Source organism: Plectrocnemia conspersa, unplaced genomic scaffold (assembly GCF_051122295.1).
Source record: "Plectrocnemia conspersa isolate PC_06_02 unplaced genomic scaffold, ASM5112229v1 ptg000013l, whole genome shotgun sequence".
NCBI lineage: Eukaryota > Metazoa > Arthropoda > Insecta > Trichoptera > Polycentropodidae > Plectrocnemia > Plectrocnemia conspersa.
The window spans coordinates 19,984,877-20,010,647 of record NW_028277177.1 but is presented as its reverse complement, the minus strand read 5'-3'; the positions used below and the strand labels follow the sequence as shown (position 1 = coordinate 20,010,647).

Here is a 25,771-nt window from a genome sequence, read left to right as displayed (position 1 = left end):
CTCGAGAGAGAGAGAATTTTGAAGATTCATATACAGAAATTTAATAACGCATTATAAATATCTCGAGTTTCCATTACAGTGCTGTGTAACAAGGAAAATCTATTACACGAAATTCTATATAGGGTATTATATTTTATTTTCATTGTAACAGTGTCCTTTTCGATAAGATGTGTTACTATACATGTTGTTGACGTTTGGATGAAAATTGAAGCTTTTGCAGTTAGAATTGGTTTCTTGCTTGATTAGATTACGTTAGATAAATCTTCTTAACAAACCTTTCCACTTAGATTGGCAATACCCTTCTATAAATAATACTATACTTCGTCGCACAAAGCAAATTGATTACTTTATAAAGTGTATTATTAATTTAATAATGTACATTATACAGTACATTTAATGCCAATTTTAGTGTTTAATTTTTAAACATTGATTATTTATAATAATACTATATATTATTATAATATAAATTACTGAGGTATTAATATTATTATAATGGCCTATCTTAATAAAAAATATGCTAATTAACGCTATGTTATAAATTTTTTTTTAAATGTTTAGCTTATGAATATTAAAAGCAGAATAACAAAGGCGAGTTATAATACTTAGTGAGTTCTTATAGGCTAAAGGTTAATCAATATATTGTTTTCATTAAAAAAATAATAAAACTATTGAAATAAATAAATAATATAAACCAAAGGTATTGATTTTACAACTATATTTGCTTTTAAAGTTAATTTATGTATTTATTTTCGCTAATTTAATTTTTTTATTACATTTAATTTAGTTTTTTGTTTATCAAATTAAGTCAAACTTTAATATTTATTAAAAAATATTCATAGGTCGTAAACTATTTTATACAAACTTTTTAACTTAATAACTTAATTTTATATTATGTTTCTAATATTTATTTTAATAATAAACCATTCTGAAAGTTTCAAAATCTCTCTATAAAAATCGTTAATTAAATGGTTGCATATAAATAGAAATATTAATATTTATATTTTATTTGCATACACTATTGTATTACATATGTATATTAAAAAAATATTTTTATTCTAAACCTAAAAAATACAAAGCCCCTTAAGTGTTAAAATAAATTCAACATCTATATTTTTGTATTTTATTTATTTTTATTTAAATTAATGTTATTACTAATCAATTTTATTTTATTACAGTATATTATATGCTGACATCGTAGGATTCACAGCAATATCATCTACTTATTCAGCTCAAGATCTAGTTGCAATTTTAAACGATCTTTTTGCAAGATTCGACCGATTGGCAGAGGTAATATTATAGAATTAAATTTTTATATATATATTTAAAAAAAAATGTATCTGTATTTTTTAATTTTTATTAGAAATACCATCAACTTCGAATCAAGATTTTAGGAGATTGCTACTACTGTATCAGCGGTGCTCCAGTTGAAACGCCAGATCATGCAGCGCTTTGTGTTCGAATGGGATTAGCCATGGTTAAATCAATTAAGTAAGTTTATAAACATATATTACTACAGCGCATAAAAAAATAATATAACCGTATGTTATATTTTTTATTGTACCGAATATTAAAAATAATTCAATGGGAGCCATTTGTCGTCATTTTGGATAGATTATAATAATAGTTTGTATAATAGTTTAAATGGTACAAAGAAAATGCTCGAAAAGGTTAAGCACGACATGCTTTGCGAAACGTCAGAACTTTGACTCGACTCTAAAATGGATATTAATGGCGTTTTAATAAAGCGAACGGAGTATTAATAATACACACAACAGAGGTTTCGAACCTCTCTTGTAATTAATTTAATTATATCAACTTATACTTGCCAGTCCTATAGATACTTATTATTCCTAGTAAAATATACGCGGAATATCATTTTTATAGAGATACTTCGTCTGGTTGAATTTTAATGACTAGGAATTTCTAGTATATGTGGTTGCTTTTCGCAATGCAGATCTAATGAGAGCGGCTAGCTTTATGGTACTGAAATGTATACGTTATATATTTCATATTATATTACTCGTTAATATTTATGTTGCGCTAGAAAATTATTTATTAAATTTATTCTAAAATGAGGCTTTTTTAAGACTTGTTTAACAGTAGCTCGTTAATTATTTTTACTGTCAGAAACATCAGTTGAGTTTAAACTATCATATATTTATACTTGTGTGGCCTTACTTCTAATTTAAGTTATAATATCATACTTTTAATTAAAATAATTAAATAGCACTCGTGTTTTTGACGTGTTTTTTTGCTTTACCTAATTAAATACCAGCGACTTATTATTTTATTTTTTTAAACAAATTATTTTTTAAAAATGAGTTACCGAATTATTTACAATGTTTTTTAATAATTAAACATTATTGCACTAGCTTCAACTATCAGTAAACCAAGTATTTTATATTTATTTTTACAAAGAGATACACACGCGTAAAGATAAATAACTAAAAGTCGCTGGCGTTTATAGGGTTAAAAAATAACTAATATAGATTATTCTTAAATATGCTTATTTTGCTAAAGATTATCGCTTGATAGTTTGTAATAAATTATGCTGTTTGGGTTAGCTTTCATAAAACTGTAGCTCGTGCTGTTATCTGTCACAAATGGTTGATCTAGGAAGGTATGGATGGGGCGAAAAAATTTCGTACAAAAATAATTAATTCGCACTATTAAAGTAAACCATATATGTAATCATTATGGTTTTTGGAGAGATCGAGAAAAACAAGTAATACATTCTTAAAACAACTAAGCCATTAATTAAGTGCATTAAATTAAATATTGTGAGATTTAAATTTTTTTACGATTGTTTTCTGTCAGAGCATTATATTATTGTGGCATTAATTTATTGTATCACATTTTGCGATACTTATTTTTTATTGTGTAATTGATATTGTATTTTACTAAACAATTAAAATTTTATTTTTGAATTAAAGTAATTGCAGATAGTATAGGTGTCCTAATGCCATTACACTAATTTTAATACTAATACGTGATATGTAAAAAAATATCAATATTATTTAATTTTTACTAAAAATTGAATCTTATTCGTTATCTATAGACTTTCATACATTATGTATGTTGACATTATTTTACCTTAGTTATAATAGTAATGTAATTTATATCTGAAAACTGCTGTTGTAATTTATTAGTTCAAATTAATAAATTTTCCTAATCGTAAATGATTGCATGCCAAAAAGTAAGCATATTGAGCGAAATGCGGTCAAGTCGTGTCATAAAATATCATAATTGGCATAATTACGCAATTTAAGACGTAATACGAAGGACTTTGAGCTGTTATGGAAAATTTATGGTTTACTAACTTAGTTATAGTATAATGTAATATACAGGATGGTTTGGAAAAAAAAACTAAGCAATATTTTATATGCATCTTTCGAAATCTTTAAACCAATATATATAAACTTAATCTAGAGCAGCGGTCTCTGATCTTTTTTTACCCATCACTCCAAATTATATTTATTAAGGTTTATTTAATATATTTATACAAAAAACACAATTATAAATATAAAAGTATAAAATAAATGCAACAAAATACATTTATATTCTCGTTATGAATCAAAAGGATTCATTTGAAAACATATTAGGTTGTGGAGAAATGATATTGTTTCATATTGGATAGAATAATATTTAAATTGGGGTTTTTTGATGTCAAAGCAATAAGAATGATGTCTTTGGGGTCGCTTTGTTCTTATATTTATTAAGTAGAAAAATCTTTGTTTGCAAAGGTAGGTTGTTACACAAGGCAACAACCTTTTGAAAGCCTACACTCGGTTCAAAACATTTTCCTGTGCCACCTCACTATATACAATTTACGAATTAGTCGCGTATTAAGTGCATGTTCTTTGACATAATAATGCATGATGGCTTCCAGTGCAGGTTCCTATTGTTTCATAAGCAGTGCTTGGCGATGGATCATAAATTAATTAACTACAATTTTATGATTATTCTCTCTAGCCAAAGCACGAAAACCACTGACATGACCCAACATAGCTTAAAATTCACGTTATTAAAGTATTCATTAATCTTATTGAATCAATTCTATGTGATCGTAATTCGAGAAGATAATAAAACAACCATTCATCTTAAATTATATGGAAACCTTTGTAGCGAACATAAGCTGCAAAGTCTCATCAAGCTGAATAACAAAACATTTACTTTATTTTATTGAAGAAATAACCTATTTCTTTTATAACTTTTGCAGACAAGGGCACTGCATTCAGTTTTAAGGCTTCTTTCAGACCACACATAATTACTCCCATTTTTTAAAATGCTGATTTAACCAAATTCTTACCAATCTTACTTCAAAACTAGCTTTTAATGCTGAACGTTAATGAAATGTACCTCTTAATTTCCTCTCCACTCCTTGTCTTTTAACAGACATTTCTAAATTTAATTAATTATTCCTGCGATTTGAAAGACAGATTTTGGTGCAGATTGACTCTTTATAAAATATTCTGTAGACATTACTTTCAAACATACAACACACTGTATTTGTGTTACCCTATTACTACTGAGCAACTTTTACTGATATATTTTTTCTAGACGATGCCATCTGAATGGTAAAAAAGATAGTGATTTAAATAGTTTTAACCTTTTACAGCACTAGGCGGATTATTTCTCGCAACGAAAAAGGTGCGATTTTTTTGTATAGACTTGTTTAATCAATTTATGACTTCACTCTGCCATGATGGACTCTAAACAATTTCCTTTAACTTTTTATATAATTTTAATTATGTTTAATAAATCCTCATTACCCCCAAACATTAAAATTTTACGCCATTTGAGGTAATTTACCCCTGTTCGCCGACCCTTGATCTAGAGCAGGGGTGGGCAATTGTTTCAAAGGGCGGGCCGGATTGATTATTTCTTGGACCGTCGCGGGGCAAAGCCATAGTCAGAAAATAATCGGGGAGTGGCTGGTTGAATCATTAGTGCATTATATTTTTATAAAGGGAGAAAATTTAATATAGTTTAAATGTATGTAACAATAGTAAAAATAAACATACGCTACAGACAATTTTTTCTTAATATTTTTAAATTACTTGAAAATCATCACAAAAAAAATATGTTGCAAATAATGTAAACTAAGTAATTATGATAATTATACCATAATTAGAGACACGGGCAAATCTTAGAATATGCATTTTTAAGAAATAATAAAAGCTCATATTGCGAGAATTTCGTGGAAGTGTTCACAATAAAAATATACAGTTTGATGGAAGACAATTAGTTAACCGTATATTTACAATTATAGAACTTTAAGTATTTTATTTAAAAAATAATAAAATAAACATATTTATACACTCACAGAACTTAAGAACTTTTTCTTTCTTGATACTTTTCACAAAAATCTATCAATTTGGCCATAAAGTCTTTTATAAAATTTAACACTTCTTACATCATTATTTTTTTTTCATTGTAATTTATTATTTTATTTAATCAAATAATAATCAAATATTAACCGAAAAATTAAAATCCCCTAGACCCTTGACTAAGTGTTTCAGTCAAGATTTTTTTTCATTTTTAAAAATAGGATGATATTCTTCTCTAATTTTCATACTTGGCTAATATGTTCCAGGCTTAACGATCTTACATACATATATGTAAGTAATATGAAATGTCTGTATGTTCATAGTCAATATCATCTAAAAATGATACAAATTGGAAATGATTGGCTTTTAACTTGCACTTTATGATTAAATTTATTTTACACGAAAGCTCCTGATAAGTCATAGCGTTTTAAAATACAATTTTTATATTTGAATCGATTGATTTGACTCGACTACTGATTCTTTTAACAACTCTGATATTTTTTTAGTTAGATTTGGGCAGCAATCTGTCGTTATATTAATAATATTTTTCAAGCCTATGTGTAAGTCAGTAAGATATTTATTAACCTAAAGCAATTAATCTTTGCCTGTAGTAGTATTATTTATTGCTCGTAAGCTTACTAATTCTTTAATTATTTTAAATGTATCATTTATTTCTCTTATATATTGTTAAGTTAAGCAGTATCCCTAATATCAGTCCTAACATTCAAAGCTAATGTGTATTAATCATACGTTTCAACATTTTTTCGTAATTATGATAATATATTTTGTAATTGTTCTTCCATTAAAGCTTATGCAATCAAAAATAATCTTTTTGTCGGAACGTAATAACTCTTCTATATCAATGATTACCCTCTCATAATGATTTATTAACTTTTGAAATTTTATGTTAAATAAAGTAACTAGCCTAAGTTGTGTCAATATCTGTAGAATTTAGTTTACTAAAAACCTGGTGTTGTTTATGTAAATTATTTAATAATTTTTCACTTGAAATTTCCATCTCTTCACTCGACATTATCTTATAATTTGATTTGTGAATATTTAAACTATACTCTTTCAAAAACAGTTATAGTCTCTTTACATTCCAAACATAAAGCATTATTGCTTTACGATGTAAATACATATTTTTATTCCTACTCATTTTAACAAATACGACTCTGAATCAACGTTTCTCTTCTTTGATAGGTTCATTTCTAAAAATATTTTTTTAATAAAATACGAAAATATACTTTGAGTGAATGATTGTTATGAAATGGTTGACGGCTGCCATTCGCATCATAAGACTTTCATACATATCGCTAAATTAAAATCTAAAAGAAAAATTTCTTCTCATGCGGCTTAAGCCACGATTATAATGCAACAGCTCTGCATTCAAACAACTTCCAAAAATTGCTAGTATGTAAAATATTAGATGTTTTCACTTAGCAATAGATGTGCAAAGAACCATTGTAATTCGAATGATGATTTTGCATTTTTGAATTGTTGATTTTACACATAAGTTAAAAAACACTGATATCTCAAAAGCTAGCAATGGAATAAACACATTCGGTTTTCGGAGAGTAACGGTAAGGTTTCAGTGTAAATATATGTCTGAAACCGAAACTTACGCTGAAGAAACTTTACAAGTTTATCTTAGTATAGAAAGACCAATAAAAATCGGAGAGTTGCTAACTTGTATTTTTTTTCAATATATACATAAAAAAATATATTCCGATCTTAATAATATTTTTATCTAGTTTCCACGCAATGCTTTATACACTTCCCATTTCATGTGATTCGATAACCATCATATGACTTATTAAATAGAGTAGCTTGTTAAATTGACGCTGAAATTCGATATACTTATGTAGCGCCTTATGCTTTGCTTACTTCAATGCAGTGAGTTGTGTGGCACGTAGCATTTGACTAGCGATATGTGAAGTTTAAGAGCTGTATTTAATAAAACACAAGTAACAGTGTTTACATAAGACGCATTAGAAGAAAATATATAAAAATTACAAGCTTTCGTAAATAAAACAGGAAAAATCCGTAGCTCTTTTTTAGACATTTTCTTTTAGCAATAGATCAACATTTAAATATTGCTGGGTCACCCTTTAAATGTCGATGTGGAAACGTAGGAAATAAAATACAATTCCAAAGCATCCATTTAATTATTTACAAAATTCGCGAGTTGGAGCGTAATCAAGTTAAAACCTAAAATGATTTTTTTTGCGTTGAGCACGCTTCGCTTTAATCAATTTATCATAAATTCCGGTTCTCTAAGACCACCGCGAATTATTAAAAGCATCAATATATATGTATGTATGTATCTTTGTGCGAAACCAAGTTAATCTTTTCGGATCCTTTTTAATCCCGTGTTGTAATATTGCGATGGATCGAAAAGTCCTGAGAATCCTTTATAAACAAAACACAACAATCTCTTGTATTATACAACATTTCTATAAAAATTAATCTGTTAAATTAATTTAATAATTAATTTTAGTGGTATTTAATTTGGTAATGAATACAAAATGGTATTAAATATTTTTATGAAAAAAAGTATTTTTATGAAAAAATAAGGATTATTCAGCACGATATATAAGTTAAAAAAATACAATAAATTTGCATGATAAGTGAGTTTACATAAAATATCGATTAATGAAAACAAATAGATATTATCTGCAATGACATGACAAAAAGGCTTTTGACAAAGTAAAGTATATCTTATTTCTTAAGAAAAAATAATAATACATAAAAATATTTATTCCGTCAGATTATTGCTAAAACATTTTAATGTAAATGCATATAAATAATTCTTGAAGTATTAATTGATTTTAAAAGGCATTCTTCAAGATATTTTGTAGATGTCTTGTATTTTTGTAATTTTTACTGCGCAGCGAGATTTACAAAAAAAATTAACGATAAAAAAAAGGAGACGTTCATTTGAAGAACTGTGTGAAAATGATTGATGTGTTTGATACGTGATTCCAAAAGTATGATTATTTTATGTTATTCTGTATTTTTTCTTTCCGATGCTTTCAACCATTGAAATGCACTTTGCTATAGAGCTCAATTCATTTTAGAATTTTATACTTCACGCGAATATTCGCTGGAGTGACAGATATGCCCCAACATTTTATACTTTAATTTATTTAAAAAAATTTAATCGGTATTATTTTATTATTAATTAAAAAACGAAAGAGCTCTGCTTCACTTTGGTACGTGTTTTGAGTGCGGTATTTATTTTAAGCTACTGCTATGTTTTCATGTTAAATGCTTTATGTACACTGATAACGTTTAGAAAATCTTAAAATAGTGTTTAACAATAAAAAAATATTTAAATTTAATTTTTAGGTTTTCCTTTTACCCTCGTATATTAATAGTGTAAATCAATTATGTTGCGGTTGTAGAACGTAGTCCCTTGGGTTACAAGTACGGATCTCTGCCAATACGCTATTACGGTCACTGCCTATATCCATCACGTTATGGGGGAAAATAATATCAATCTCTTCGAATATACCGACAATTTTTCCTCTCTATATGATTGAGTGTTTTATATTTTTTTATTAACTATTTTTTAATACCAGCGTATGTTGTTTTTTATTCAATTTTTGATGGTGTCAGTTAAAGCAAATATGTATTTAAAACTACTTTTATGGTATTGAATAGTTTGTTTCAAGGAAACAGTCATGTAACGTCTCAAAAATTTTGCTATCCTTTTGATCGAAAATTATTTTTCATTATGATAGAATATCATTTTATAAACTTAAACGGATCCTGGAATTTCTCATAAACTTTTTTTTACAATATAAAGAAAAAAAAAATACGATGCAATTTGCAATCACACACAATTTTCTATCACAGAATAAATGTTCATATTTTACAATATTCTTTGCTCATTCGTGACTTGTAAATAATTACTTGAATTGCGTTGTAAAAAAATGCTTAATAGTAATGGCAAAAACGTAAAAATGTACAACTGTCTGAAAAAAAAATGTAATACATAAATATATACCTTTTTGTGCGAAAATGGGAAAGCTCGTCCGTAAAATAAGCCATTTGCATTGCTAACGAAGGCAAAAAGAAAACTAACCGACGTACGATGCATAATACATAAACTAGACACTATATTTTTGATCCGCATATATTTTTTTATAAAAATAAATATCTTTGTGCACATTGTTTATATACACAATGTATATAAACCATTACATATTTCACCCGCGCGCTCGAAGCGTTGCTATGATATCACGTACTGTGAAAAATTGCAAGTAATCTATTTACTTCTCTTTGTTATCGAATCGAATGTAGTAGATGGCACGTAGGATTATATTCTCATTGTGTCGAAATCCAGGTAGTATAAATGCCATAGTATGTATAAATCAATATTGCTGAAACGCGGTGGAAATCTAATTAGTATCTAGAGTCACAAAATATCAGCCATATTCGGGCGAAAATTTGATTTCACTTTTGTGTCACGAAAATTGTGTTCACATGAATACATTTGATTTAAAAATATATTTATATACTCTTTCTATAGTATATTTTATAAATATAAATATATAGTGTAAATAGTATTTTAATATTATACAAATTAAACACATACAGTATTTTAAAACAGTTGGGTAACATTGTGCGATTGCCCATATGATTTAAATATTGTTTTGACGACAAGTGAAATTTAAGATGAAGTTAGATTGTTGATTACTGATTTGGATTAGTACATTATGCACTGTAATTAGCATAATCTGTTAATCGTGAAATTTATTTCTACAACTCTTACATTAATTTGAGATTTGTTGTTCCGATTTTTTCATCAAACACAATGTATGTTTTCTTAATTATATTGCTGAAGTTGCAAGTATAGATTGACAAATAAATTAAATTATTAACAATATCAAACAAGACAAAATGGCACATTAAATAATTCTATAATTAATTTATCACACTTTCACAAATATATTTTTACAATGTTTGTAATTTTTTTAATATTTCCCAAGAAAACCTCTCAAACCGAAACGAGTGGAAATAATTTATGGAAGGAAAATTGAATTTTAAAATAACCCAATAACGACTAATGTAAACATTTTAAATAAAAACATTGAGTTATACTTCGTGAAATATTTCTCGTTCGTTGTGTGTAAAAATATACAAAAAAAAGCACAAACGTAAAAGTAACAAAATGCGCATTTTTGTGTTTGCTTTAATCATTTTAACTGTTCGAATGAAAAGCGTTTTATTTTTATTTGATTATGTATTTAATTGGCGTGAATCGTTAAATTAAATTGCTTCATAGGTTTAAACATTTAATTGATCAAGTATTAATTTTGATGCGGAAGTAAGGTACACGAGCCTTTCAATCAAGGGTTAGTGTTATTAATTAATTTAATGAAACGTAACCTCTCATGTCTAAACTAAATTACGAGACGAGCAAATGAGCCATATTCATACGACAAATAGCTTTTACAAATAATTTTATAATGTTCGGCATAAACAAACAAGTAACTTAACAACTTTGTATAATATATAATATACAAAACAACAGACATTTTTACGTAATTGATATATTCGGACCTTGAAGATATTTGTGGAATACAATGGCGGCCAAAGGAACGCTTCTTGATGGCAACAAATTCGAGCTCTTTCAAGAGCATTGCTCAGAACATTTGCAAAACTTTAATCATTCCTGCTTGAATATTGTTATGTAGATATTAAATCGACGCGAGATTGTTGCTATATATTATATGTACAAGACCTTTAAGTTACCCTTGAAAATAAAGTTTTAAGCGGTCGATCTAGAGATCTCAACAATAAGTCAAAGTCACCAGTTATGAAGATTGATCTCTTAAAAAATAAAATTGTGTAATTAATTGAAACAGTATATTTTTAAGCTCATATATTTGTGCGTCCACTTCATGTAATAAAGTGTGGTAAATTTTACTAAATTTAAGATATTGTTTTCAGGTTTTAGGGTTAAAAGTGACTTTGTCAGTAAGACGCTTTATTGCCCTGTCTGGAATATATATTTATTTATCGTGAATCTTTCGTTGCTTTTAAATGGGTAATGCATCAATATTAAAACGTATAATTATTATAATACAAACTTACGCTATAACAATAAATAGTACCATAAAAAACAAATATATTTTTAGAATATTATGCGATTGTTCTTTGACTGAACACTGCTTAATTTTGCTCTATTTAATTCGCGAATCTGTAAAATATTTATTTTTGTGGAGGACTACTTAATTATTATCTAATTTTGATAATATATTTCACTAATGAAATTGTAATCGTGAAAGATCGATTTCACAAATTAAGAGTAAACAATGCTTGACTGTTAAAACCAAAGCAAACAAAAATAGAGGCTAATGTAAGTTATAATTTAATTTTTGGCTACCCATTATCATCCCTACAATGTTTAACTTTGCATTAATTGAATTGTTTAATTTAAATTCACCCTGGTTTAATTAAGAAATGTTAATTTAGGTTGGGCTGAAAAAATAGCAAAGTTCTCGGTATTAAAACGTGACTGATTGAGCGAGAGATTGGCGAAAGCTCATATACTTTGATGGAAAAGTTTAGCGTACAATTTCCGACGCCACTCGAGCGGAAAAATGATGAAAAGTTCAGTTTAACGAAAATCGTTCACTCGGCAATGGCTAATAACGGCTGGCGCTTTTGTATCTGCGATTCGAACGTGACTTCTTCCGTTTGAGTTTAAGAAAATTTATATAATACAAAAACATACCACGCATAATTCTGGCTAAGTAATTTTATTTAAGTATTCTTGATGAACAATTAAGTTTCTTTAAGTTTTTATATTAGACGCGTGATAATCTTTAATTTTAAGCAGACGCGTACTGTGGGTTATAATCTATCCATTAGTAAAAAGTAAATATTAATGCAATGTGGCAATGTAGCCAACAAGATCCAAAAGGTTGGGATTAAAATAATGTATAATATTATTTTTTAGATCAGTATTTAAATAGTTAAGAATAACATGCTCAAACTTAGTAAAAATATTTTGAGAATATGAAGGACAAACCTAACTCACGTCATTATCATATATATAATAACGTGGGTTATTTTGAGTAGTGTGGAAGAGCCTTGTAATTTTATTTAAATAAGCTGTGGTAGAGTACGCTTGGAATAAGGATGCCGGTTTGTTATTGTGTGCGTGTACATGTATATGAGAGGGAGAAGCGATGCAGTGTGTACTTCGTTGTCTCGCTTTCTCTTTTAAGGACAGTCGCTGATTCGTCAACGCTGTATTCGTCATTAAAGTGCAGTGTGGCACAGAAGTTCGATCTTCTCTAGTGATTTATTTTAAATAATTTTGTGTTGATATTGGTTTAACCCAGATATGCCCACTGTCGCATGGGTAGGTCACTAAACTCGTGCCACTGTTTTTTATTTATAAATGAAATTTTAAGAGAACAAAATTTCTTGGGCATATCTGGGTTAATTGATATCAAGGCTTCAAATATACACTGTAAGTTATTCGTTCTCTTACCCGTGGATTAAAATATTTTAATTATTTTTTCATTAATCCGTACGTTGTTGGTTTTTTTACACTATTCTCTGTAAGATTAAAAAAGTTATTATTCTTATCGTTGCGCCAATGATAATTTTTTAATTTATTCAATGGACTCTAATGATTTAATAGAGTCGTCGAGCCATTAAACAATCTGCGAATAATTTCTTTCCCCATTTCATATCTTTTTGCTTTTGAAGAATAGCTAAAGACTTCATTATTTTTTAGACTAGTGAAAGATTTTGAATTTTGCAAATATTTAATTAATGACATCAATGTCTGGTTTCTTCGATTATATAATATATTTTTAATTGTCCGTAGAAATTTCCAACTTGGCTTAGATGTATGTATGTTAAATAAACATATATTTTCTTTTAAAATAAAAAAATTAAATATTCTGAGCGAAATTGTTTTGAGCCACATAGTTCACACACACAATAACAAACCGGAATCCTTATCCCGAGCGTACTCTACTGCAAATTATCTACTGCAAAGTAAAAAAAATATTTTTAATTAATATTATACTTTTCAAAGGTTGTTCTTTTACTTGTCTGTCTTAATAAAAATTCGCGATTAAAATATGTTCTTTTACAAAACGAATGCTGCGAATTTTAAAGTCAATCTTTTTTTAAATTAATACTTTGTAGGTAGGTAATTAACCTGAAAACCTCCAACGAATGGCTTTAAAAACGAACGATACTTGTGGTAATCAAGGTAATTGCCTAATAAATATTTTTTTCGATTTTAGAGATAACGTTAGTTGCAGCTAGCGCATTAAATGAAATTTACATGTTTTATAACCAAACAGAGTTTACTTAGATGTTCTCAAATCACTGTTACAAAAAAAAACATACACTTTCAAGGTTGGTAGGTTTATTATGGTGGCAAAGAATCTAGATTCATCAAAACTATGCATTATTTTGATTAAAATTTATGAAGTAAAATTTCATGTAAACTTTTTTTAAATATGTATATAGACCACGGTCTAAAATATAGAACCGATAGTTCCTACTACGACGACGACGCCTTATTACTTTTGACATGGATTTTAAACTATATACTTAATAAATAATATATTAAAACCGAATGAAATCGTGTCGGCCGTAAAATAAATTTTCTATATAGCAAAAAGTGGCTAAAATATATGATCAATGCGTTGAATTTTGGCTACATATTTTATGTAAAGGATCAGAATCCGTGACATAGCTCTTTATGAAAAAATAAATTCATAACATCGGAGGCTTTGTAGTTTGAAAAGCGCTGAATGTATGGAAGTGTATCAATGGGGTACAAACGATGGAACGGACATGAGATGTTGGTGTTATACAAACGCTTTGTGAGGCCTGAGACTCAAAGTAGAATTATACATATACTTTATGCATAGCACTTACATATACAAAAAAAACGAATCAATGAAATTGCAAAAAGAAAACTCGGTCGTTTGCTGTACAAAAGAGCTTTGTGAAACTCTAAAATAGCTAACTACAACAATCGTTTTCACAGTTATATTTTAATCTTGTTTTTAAAGTAATTTGTTCTTTGTATATATATATATATATAAAATAATAATACAGGTTGTATTATAATATTGTATTATATTCGAAAAAAGCCCTGAATTTTCTTATACTTCTTTACGAACTGTTTTGCTGCTTTTTCTCCCGGGAAATAAATATATTCTAAAAAGGCCTTTGAAGTATTCATTTTTCTATAAAGATTCATGTAGCGTTCTATTCATATCGTACTTTTATACTATTTTGCTACTTTAGATATATTAAAAATATCATTTTTTATTTTATTTTATATAAATATAAATTCTTATATATATATATATATATATATATATATATATATATATATATATATATATATATATATATATATATATATATATATATATATATATATATATATATATATATATATATATATATATATATATATATATATATATATATATATATATATATATATATATATATATATATATATATATATATATATATATATATATATATATATATATATATATATATATATATATATATATATATATATATATATATATATATATATATATATATATATATATATATATATATATATATATATATATATATATATACGTAAGCTATCCTTTTTAGTGTTTTGAATATTATTGATTAAATACCCTTCACTCCCACTATAAAATTAAAAATAAATTTTTGTCTTTAGTTAATCAATTTTAATTAATTCCACAGATACCTACAGCAAACAACCAACTCTCCCGTGGATATGCGGGTCGGGATACATACAGGGGCTGTACTTGCCGGTGTACTAGGACAAAGGCAATGGCAGTTCGACGTGTATTCCAGGGACGTAGAGCTGGCCAACAAGATGGAGAGTAGCGGAAATGCCGGGTCAGTAATACCAGTATCGATTTACACGTGTATTTGGGTCCAAATCATGACCTCGTGCAAAAATAAGGTTCTCTTTATTATAGGACTTATATTATGTGAGATGTTTATATATAATATTTTCACTAATATATTGTAATGTATATAAACATAATGTAGAATTAGTAGTAATACTCCTTTATAATCAATACATTTTCGTAATTAATAATTTTAAATTACATTATTTCAAACGCAGATGTGAGTCTAGAAATATTTTTATTCTTAGTCTTGGGCTTGGCGTGACGTAGCAGAGTAGTAGATTATAGTTTCAGCAACTTTGATATTGGAGCGTGTTAAGATTGACTGTATCAATTTTTAATTCCGCCAATTAAAAAGTGTGTTTAGAAATCTGTCTCTTCTGTGCGAAACGAGAAACTGCTGATATGCATGATCATTCGGAACATTGTTTTTGTCAAAGGTTTTCACTCAATCGATTTTTTTTATACTATTTTATGAAGCAATACTAATTAATTCATATAATAGTAATGATATGGAACAAACAGGCCATAACAAGGGCATATTAGAAAATTTAATACTGTGTATATAAGTGAACATATCAATTTAGATAATTTTCGTGCTCATTAAAATGTATGAAATATATGTATGTACATATATATATCTAGAATATACAATAAAAATTACTACTCCGCCTTAAATAATATATTTGGTTTTGACAAACAGATTTCTGTTTCTATTTTCGAAATAAAAAACTATGTATATTATAATACTTATTTACCTTTAACACCTCAATCTTAAAATATATTTATTACATATAAATACATTCACAATATGCTTATATTTTCCTTTTACATTATGATGTAAAAAATAAGCATATGCCGTAGAAAATATAAGTAAACATGAAATATGTATATAAAGCTTATTTATAGTTACAATTTTTAAAGTAAATCTATTTTCCTGATCGTTCTTGTATATATATTTTAATATATGCTACTTATTGCCAATCTTTGACACTTAACGTTAAAGCAATTGGACTTAAAGATACATTTTATTTTTTGTATTATTAATGTAAAAACGTATCTTTTTTTATTATTAAAATTATTGAATAATTTGGTTTTATGTTTATTTCATATTTAAAAATATAAATATATTGTTTCATAAGCTTTTATTTTTAGCTTAATGCATAATTTTTTTATCCTGTAACTACTCTGCAATGCAATATTTTTTACTAGAACCTTTATTAGTAATAGTGAATCAAAAATATATTTATTTATCTAAAGTCGTAATATTATTTTTATTTTTAAAAAAAATTTTGTAGCACAGAATCTAAATTAATTTTTTTTTTTAAAAAATACTAGTTCTACGACCTTTAATTTGTATTTTGAGCTTTTTATACATTTTATAATATAAATTTTATTGTTTTTGTTTGAAAGTTTATCCAAATTCAACAGATAATTTTGTATTAACTTTATTACAACTTTTCACTCGAGTTAAAATAATTTACAGTACCTATTTGAAGTTTTGTTGTTGATTAAACCAAGATCAACATAAAACAAGAGCAATTTTTTCACGGCCGAAATTTTTTTAACAAAAAAATGTTTAATTTTACTTTAGATCGCATGTGTTTTTTTAAAGGTTATTTTAAGAATAATATGTAATAATGTATCTGTAATACTTTACTCTATTACAACCATTTTTTCATTAATCAATTTTTTTTGAGGAATTTGAGAAATGCAGTCTTGAATTCTCATTTTTCAAAAATTAAATCATCGAGAAATCAGAATGCTTAGTTATTACTCTCAAAGTAATTATTATATATACGATATTAACACATCACAAAAGATTTTATGATAATACATGCGTTTTATATATATGTATATATGCTACACACATAACCTTTTAGAATTATAAAATAAACCGTAAGACAGACTTTTATTAGTTTGCAAATTACGACTGGTCTCACGATTTTTATTATTAGTATTTGTATTTATACATCAATCTTGTATTTTATAAAATACGTACAATAAAATTAGTACCTTAAAGGTTTGAAAATTAATTTTGCTTCTAAATATTTTCATTACACTTGCTCCATAAGATAAAGTTAATGGGAGTTTTTCCGAAATGAAAGCATATATTTTGATTGAGGAATAAAATAGCTATATCAAAATAAAGTATTTTTAATAAATAAATAAAATTTTATATAAAACATTGATTTAAAAAAAATGTATACTGGTTTTTAAAATTATTTTTTTTAAATATATTTTTCATGGTATTTAATCCCCAGCCTCTAAGAATAAATCTGCGGAATAGCGATTAACTAGAACTATTCTGCCAAACTGGGGCTGGCTCATTATTAATTTACAAACCAAAAGCGCTAAACTTCACTCAAATATTAACGTTGTGATTTTCGCATTATGATTTGGCAACCAATGACCTAGACCTTCGCCAAACTTTTCATACCTAGCGTGCCAAATTTGCCAAATATACAATTTTTTTCTATTCTTTGTGCCAGAAACTCGTGGCAATCGATTCTGTCTACTTTTTATGAAGTATATATATGTGCCAGGCGGAATTGCCTCGGTTTTTATCGCTGATCCGCTTTACGAACGATTATACGATTAGCGAGAGGTAATTTGTAATAAAGCTTCATAAGATAATATATAATAGGCACTTTTTTACTAATATAATTCCCATCTTTTATAATAGATGCAATTTCACAGAAGCCCTCATGCATATCAAAATCCTGCGTATAGATGATTAAATTTGCTCCTTTGCTCGGTATAAGGACACAAGAACCTTTGTGAATTATTTGTACGCGTATACAGGATATAAGTCAAGTTTAGTAGCGCGAATTTTAAATTATATTGTACAGGCACGTATCTAAATATAACATGTGTAATATATGTAAGTCTACATAAATTTACGGGAGGATGCTCTCTCATTAAAATCTAACCTAAATGCATATAACGTTGGTATTTGTTATTAATACATTCGCTAAAAAGGTACTACATGTTCTAGATCGCTTGGGGTATGTTAATAAATAATTGCGATAATACGCGCCGAAGATTACAACTATAAAGTCGGTTAGTTATGGGAGTTTTATGCTTATTTTTATGAGTGTAATGTTGCGAAAGATGATAAATACGATCGGTCGTAGCTCGTCTATTAAGTAACGGGTGAATAAATTTCAGATACCGTTTGACGGATAAATTTTAATGAATGCTAATCACGGGGGCGTAAAATCATTACATTGGTATCTACGAGATTATTTTAATTAAATTAATATTATGAACCCGAGGGTCATGGGTTCAAATCAATAATATTAATATATTATTTTTTACTTGTTAGATATTTAATTTCTTATAGTTTTTTATTAGTATAAATAAATTTAAATAATATTAATAAAAGATACAGTAGATGCTCTAACTAAATATTTATATTTATTTTAGAATATAATTATCTATCCATTCTAACAATATTGTAATCGTATTTGTGAGACTCATTAAAATTTGTTCTTTTATTTTATAAATTGTTGTTATAAATAAACCTTTAATTGATTTTGGGGTCAGAACATCGAATACGTCAAACTCGAGAGTTCAAGCATACGAATTTTAATATATGTATAACAAAATATGAATAAGGAAGACTTATCAGACATACATTGGAATGCTTTTACTCACACAACAAAGCAATTTTATTAAAGTTAAACAATCCGGATAAAGGGTAAAAACTGGCTTCCCATTGTCAATATACATTCGTACGTTATACACAAACATTTTAAATTTTTAATCAAATACGGTAGATATCTAATAATACGTTCTCTCCGTAAATAGAATATACAAACGTGTGGATGTTTATTTGGTATGTGAATATGTATTGAATAATATACACAAATAAACAAAAATTTATGACTTATCAAATGTACCAGATTAACATGCTTATTATTGCATAAATTAAGAGTCATTAACTGTTTTATAATATTTTTGACTAATAATAAATAGAACCCGCGGTTTATAGTCATTAGATATATTACAGATTTGAGTAAAAATAAACAGAGTTGAGGTGAAAAATCGTGTACTTTTGTATATCGTTTTCTGAGTGTATTCTCAAAATATGTTCAATCTAGTTTATTTCTTTATAATTTAATTTTACTCTGTAATTCACGACTGTTGGCTTAAGTTCAATTGCCATTTAAGTAGAACTTTACTAGGCTGCATTGTCTTTTTTAACCGCAGAAATATTGTACATCAAAGCAAAATCGGCTTACGTAGATTAATCTGTGTGCTTTGTCTAAGAACTATTTTTAGATTAATAAAAGTAAAACTTATATTTGAGTTGTATTAATAAAAAGAAGACTAATCGACAGCATCTACTATTCCATATTCCAATATCGCACGATAAACTATACTCCTGAATTTAGCTTAAAATAGCATTTACTTTATATATTAATTATTTTAAATTTAGCTCGAGGCTAATATACATAATATTATTTGATTAAAATTATATATTAATATCTAGCTATTATGTCTGTACAGAGGTGTTGTTGAATCCCTGCAAAGGAAATTGCCAGGGATTTAGATTCTCGGACTTTTCTCGACAATTTGTTATAAATATTAACACATTTGTAATTCTAAAAATAAAATATTAAATGTGAATCATGCACTAAAATAAAATTGTTGTGCAATGGAAAATATAAAAACAATTTAATTATGACATAAATAATATATGATCTGTATATAAATACACATTAGTATTTATTTTACATTTAAACTAAATTTACGTTGTACGTATTAAAGAAAATTATTGTTCATAATACTAAAGCTTAATAATTATGCGTCTAATTTTAATTTATTGCCAATTAATATTTATTATCGGTTACATGATAAAATTATATAGCAAAAATTAAACATGAAAAAAAGTATACAGGAAAAATTACACAATAAATAAATAAATTAAACGCGAAAATAAATTTGATGAAAAATTATATTTTTTCATTTATATATTTTATTGTTTATAGAAAAAATGATTTTAAGCAAAAAATAATATTTTTAAAATATGTACAAAAAGTTAGTAATTTACTGTGTGTTTTCTTATTTGTTTTGTATTTTTTAAATAATTATAAAAAGCCGTTAAAATCATACTTTTATCAATTTTTTGATGGCTATTAGGAATGAATTTTACTATAATTTTAAACTATTTTTCGCTATTCTTTAAGTGCAATTTTTCGTTATTTTACGTAAATGTACCATACAAATGAAAATTTACAATTTATTTGTAAAACAATAAAAAAAATAATTTTGAATATTTAAAATATTTTTTTCCTTATCAATAGCAGACGCGTACGGTAAGATACATTCCTTTTCGTTCACTCGCGTGTTAAGTGACGAGTGTGTGTGAGAAGGAGTGGGCATGCAGAACACATGTAACGCACGCCCTTATCTCTCACTTACTCTCGTCACTTAGCACGCGAGCGAGCGAAAAGGAGTGTATCTGACCGTACGCCCGTTATATTATAAATTAAAAAAAAACATTTTGGTTTTACTTTGTGATTTTATATGCACTTCGAAAGGGCTGAATGTGAAATTACTGCAGTGTAAAAATTATTGCGTATGTAATTTTTAATGGTAAATTTATTTATTGTATATTTTTAGCTGTGTAATTTTATCACGTATAATTATTTCATGTGTAATTTTCGTTCTCGCGTAATTTTTGCTGTATAATTTCATGCTATAATAACAGGTATTTTTGGTCCCTAAACGATTTTTTTTTAACATAAACAGCGCGATACCTTATAAAATTAATCATTAAAGATATTTTATTATATGCATGCTTAGAGTGGAGTAATCGCAGAAAAACACTAAATTTTCTATGCTATAGTTCATATAATAATTTATGTATTATTATATATATTTTATATTTAACTAAATAAACATATAATGGACAATATGTAACAACATTTAAAGAACATTGTTGTTCTTACACTAGAAAGTATAGAAGACTACAATAAAAAAATATTCTAATTACATCATCCAAAATACAAATAATTTTTAATACATATTTATTTATATAATACTTAATTATATAAAAAAAAATATTTTACGTAATCACATTAACCCACTAATTTAAAAAAATAAAGGCTACAATAAAAATAAACTTAATCTTATTAATTTATCGTAGTTAATATAAAACCTCTTTTGTTAAATACATATATGATATCCTATGTGAACTAAAATAGCTCATAATTACAGAATTTTCAATATCTTATATGTACGATATAATTAATCGAGCTTAATTAATCATCACTTTACTCATATATGTAAACCTAATCTGTGATGAACAATCGGAATTCTAATTATATAATTATTACTAATTTTGATCTCATAGGCGCGATATAAATTAAAAAACATCAAGGTGCATATTATATTGAAACATAAGTTTTTCAGGTCCATAATCAGCGACTTATACCACTCATCTATCGTGTTGCTTTCAGAATAAAAGCTTCGAGTGATACATTAACTTTAAAATTAATGAATCGATATTATTTGTGTATATCTGTGATATATATTTTAGACGATTTAGCAATTTTATAAAATTGTCATTTCCTTTCCACAGACGAGTGCACATATCGGAGAAGACATTAAGCTTCTTGCATGGAGAATTCGAAGTTGAGCCCGCGTACGGCGAGAAGAGGGAGGAGGCTCTACGCTTGGCCGGGATCAAAACTTACTTCATCGTCAAAGTCCTGAAACCGGTGAGTCACACAAACCATAAATTTGCCAAAGAAAAGGCGAAAGCCCTAGATAAAATTTAACGATATATCATTACCCGCATGATAACGGGTCCCCGCCATACATCATTTGCTCGATTGCTCACTATTATCCCACATAAGCCTTTAACGATAATAATACACAATTTGAATTAAAACCCATATCATTACTTATCTTTATACGCAGACATAGCGGCGAATAGGCAAGCAGTTCTAATATTAGTAAATCTAGATATTGTGCAGCCGGTATCTCTGCTTGAAACAACTTCCTCTGTTCTAGTTTCTATTTTTGTCGGACTGGTGATTTATCTTGGTACGGTTTTGTATAAGCAATTACATTTTAAAAGCGCCGCAATGCTGTGACGCTCATTAATTTCGAATAAATATATGATGGTAGTTAGCGTTCGATTTATGATACGGATTTGAACACTTGTGAGAATAAATTATATAGTTTATAGAAAACAACGGAAGCGAAAATTATTCAGAATCAACGTCTGACATTACATTCGAGTCGTTCAAAAACAAAAATAATCGAATTTATTCAGAATTTCAGTAAGGTGAATAAAAAAATTACAATCAATATTTGTATACGTGTCTTCTCTAAGTCGTCTGAAAGATTGGGTTGAACTCTGGAAGTCAGGTGACTACTTTAGCTGGACCAGGCTAGAGTCTCCAATTACTCGAACCATCAACTACTCGAGTATCGAATATTAAAATTTTAAAATACTCGAGTACTCGAGTACTTTCGAGTATTTACCAAATATACCAAAATGGCTATTATTTAAATTCGTGCACATATAAATAAATAAATAAAATACTTAGTATGTTAATTTTTACAATTATTTTAACTTCACGGACATACTTTTTAAAAACAATAATGCAAAAAGTGTCTCGAATTTAATATTACTGCTAACCTTTGGTTTTATTATTCCCGTTATAGAAAAAACCCTTTCCGTTGCTGTTGATGTTGGTCTTATTGTCATTAACGCGTTGGATAAGGCTTCTAATTTATATCTGTTCGCTTTTTATAGATATAAAATTTTTTGAACTCTCTTTTTATGTTCTCTTCTTTCATTCCCTTCTCTGCTTTTCTCTTATTTCCTTCGACTATTGACAAAATAGCATTTTGTAATTCTTCTTGAATAGATTTTTTTTCTTAACAATATACAATATTCTACTTCTTCTGATTAATGCGAAGAATTTAAATCTATATCCTTCGAAGATGTATTTGGGTGAATCCCTTTAACTTTAGAGCTAAACGGTGCGCAAAGAACTGACTTTACTTTAAATGCCTTTAAAACACACAATTGTTTTGATTTATATTTTAAGCTGAGGGATCAGTATAAGCAATTTACAACACTTTACGCTACAACTGCATAGTCATAAAACCTAAATTTTTTTTGTTGATATTTAATATTGTTCATTGCCATAAATTAGATAAGTCGGGACTGTCGAACAGAAAACACAAAAGAAATTTCTCCGTCGTACCCACTAACATAGCCGACGACCGGAACTATGCAACTATGGAACTATGAAAAAATTATACCTGATAGTAACCGCTCTAACTCGGGACTTCAGGCATAAACGCCAAATAAAAGCAAGACGTTAACCTTTACCGGACCGAGTTAAAGTTATTTTTGTTTCTGAAATATTTCAAAATTTTTTAATTTCGAGTATTAATCAGGTAATTTTCAAAATACTCGATTATCAAGTACTTGAAAAATAGACAAAAATACTCGAGTATCGAGTACTCGATTACTCGAATTGGAGACTCTAGACCAGGCATTAGTACGCTATCTAATAGTCGTCTAGACGTAGCTTCGCCTGGTGTGAGTTTAACTCAGCTCTCGTTTATTCTAAGTCAAAGCGCAAATTGATAGTTCTTAATAAAGTTCTTGATCTGTGTATGTAGAGGAAAAAAATCCTTACAACAATGTTTCAGCCTTTGAAAAATTGAGGTAAATACTACGTCCCTTCTATCTTTGATAGAATAATTGGCAGAGTCAGACTCTTTATTATTATCTGATAACTTTATTGAAATTGTGAATCCAGGATTAATACGCACCTACCTTTTAGTTGCTATGTTCAAATAAAGACCTATTTGTTATGTCAATACTTTTGAAGTTCCAGTGACTTACAGACTTGGCCATAATAATGGGACACCCCAATAAATGTGTTATAATATAAATAAAAAAACGATTAAGGTAGTTTAAAGTGTTTATTTAACGCTTATTTTTAATATTTGTAAGCCTATTCTTTGCTTTAATTACAGCTACAACCCTTTTGGGTATACTGTCAACTAATGACTTTTAAAATTTTCTCCATTCCATCTGCAATTTTTCTCGCAGATTAATTTTGGATTTGCAATTGTAATGCGCAACATTTAATTGTAATTTTGCTCATTAATGCTCTTTAGGATTTTGATCTGGTGACTGTGTAGGCCATTCTAAAATCGTCAAACCTTTGACGCATATCAACCTCTGCTTTTTAGGGAAGTACGCTACAGAGCGTTTTTTTGCTGGAATTGCATTTATAATAGCGTGGTCGTTGCTTAAAATTTTTTGTTGTAAAAACATTTTTTTCTAATAAATAATTTGTTGTCTATAAAATAATAAATATTATACATTAAAAAATGGCGTAAACATATTTTTAAGTGATGAAAAATTATATTAAAATATGATTATTCGTGCTTCGTTTGATATTTATTAAGTTCGTTAATCTAAAGTACATCAACAATGTTATGTAATATTCCATTAAATAGAATTCTACAATAATTTTTGTTATATAAATTAAAATAATGTTTACTTATACATGTCTGAGAATAACAATAATTTACTGAACCTGTTTTATTTTGCCTGTTTTATTAAGAATAGGAAAGACTTAAGATAAAAATTAGTAGCGACACAGAAACAACAAAATTATAAATGGCAAATCAGATGTTTAAACTCTGGCTTTTAATTGATGTTGTAATTTGTCTGACTTGAATTTAACTACTCTTAGGCCACATCTAAATATAAAGTTACTTTATATTTTATAATAAATTTAAAATTTAAAAATGTATTGTTGTTTGATTTGAAATTATGCTAGGTGGGTATTTTTTGTTCATTTATGTACACAATAAGTGACTAATAAATGGATTATAGCGTAATGGCTTCCCATTTTATTTCTGAGAGTTATTCTTCTATTGTGTTATTTTTTCCGTTCAACCTTATTGCGTTAAATATGAAAATATTATTTTCTTATTTGCTTTCTTAGTGACGCGTCGCATTAATAGCATAATGAATTAAATTAATTATTTGCGGGATTAGGAAAATAATCTGCACATATATACATAGTATAAATTAAGTTACAATCCAACAGATTAAGATCCTTAAAACTTAAAAATCAATTAAACAACATTCTTTTTCAATCAAAAATAAATTGTTTTTTTGATAATAATTGCAAAATTTCAAATTTTTGTATTATATATTATAAATTGTTTTAATATAAAAAGTTTTTTTTAACCAGTTTTTTAAAATCTCAAAACGGACATATAACTCTGGGTCAGTTTTATTTTGTTTTCGGTCGTGTAACAACCCTATATTGCAACTTATCAACGACCGAAATAACAATGAATTAACAGCATACATAAGTATGTAATAAAAAAGTATGTAGTACGTAACTATAGCGACCAAAAACATGCTTTATGAATTTAATGTGATGATGAACATCTCAAGGCTCTTGACTGACATTGATTTGTTAAAAATGTTGA

The 25,771-nt window shown here is 27.2% G+C and overlaps 2 protein-coding genes across 2 annotated transcripts in view; both read left to right on the top strand.

Annotated features, from left to right (window-relative positions):
- The window catches only part of Ac3 (Adenylate cyclase 3), a 131,788-nt gene that overhangs the window by 61,840 nt on the left and 44,177 nt on the right, over positions 1-25,771 (top strand). The window contains exons 5-8 of the mRNA XM_088202828.1: positions 1,176-1,287; positions 1,361-1,488; positions 15,102-15,260; positions 21,867-22,005. Of these exons, the coding sequence (XP_088058954.1) occupies positions 1,176-1,287; positions 1,361-1,488; positions 15,102-15,260; positions 21,867-22,005 (538 nt within the window). The remainder of the gene's footprint in view (positions 1-1,175; positions 1,288-1,360; positions 1,489-15,101; positions 15,261-21,866; positions 22,006-25,771) is intronic.
- The window catches only part of LOC148227515 (mitochondrial ribosome-associated GTPase 2), a 289,075-nt gene continuing 277,637 nt past the window's right edge, over positions 14,334-25,771 (top strand). The window contains exon 1 of the mRNA XM_088202841.1: positions 14,334-14,348. The gene's annotated coding sequence lies outside the window, so the exon portion shown is untranslated. The remainder of the gene's footprint in view (positions 14,349-25,771) is intronic.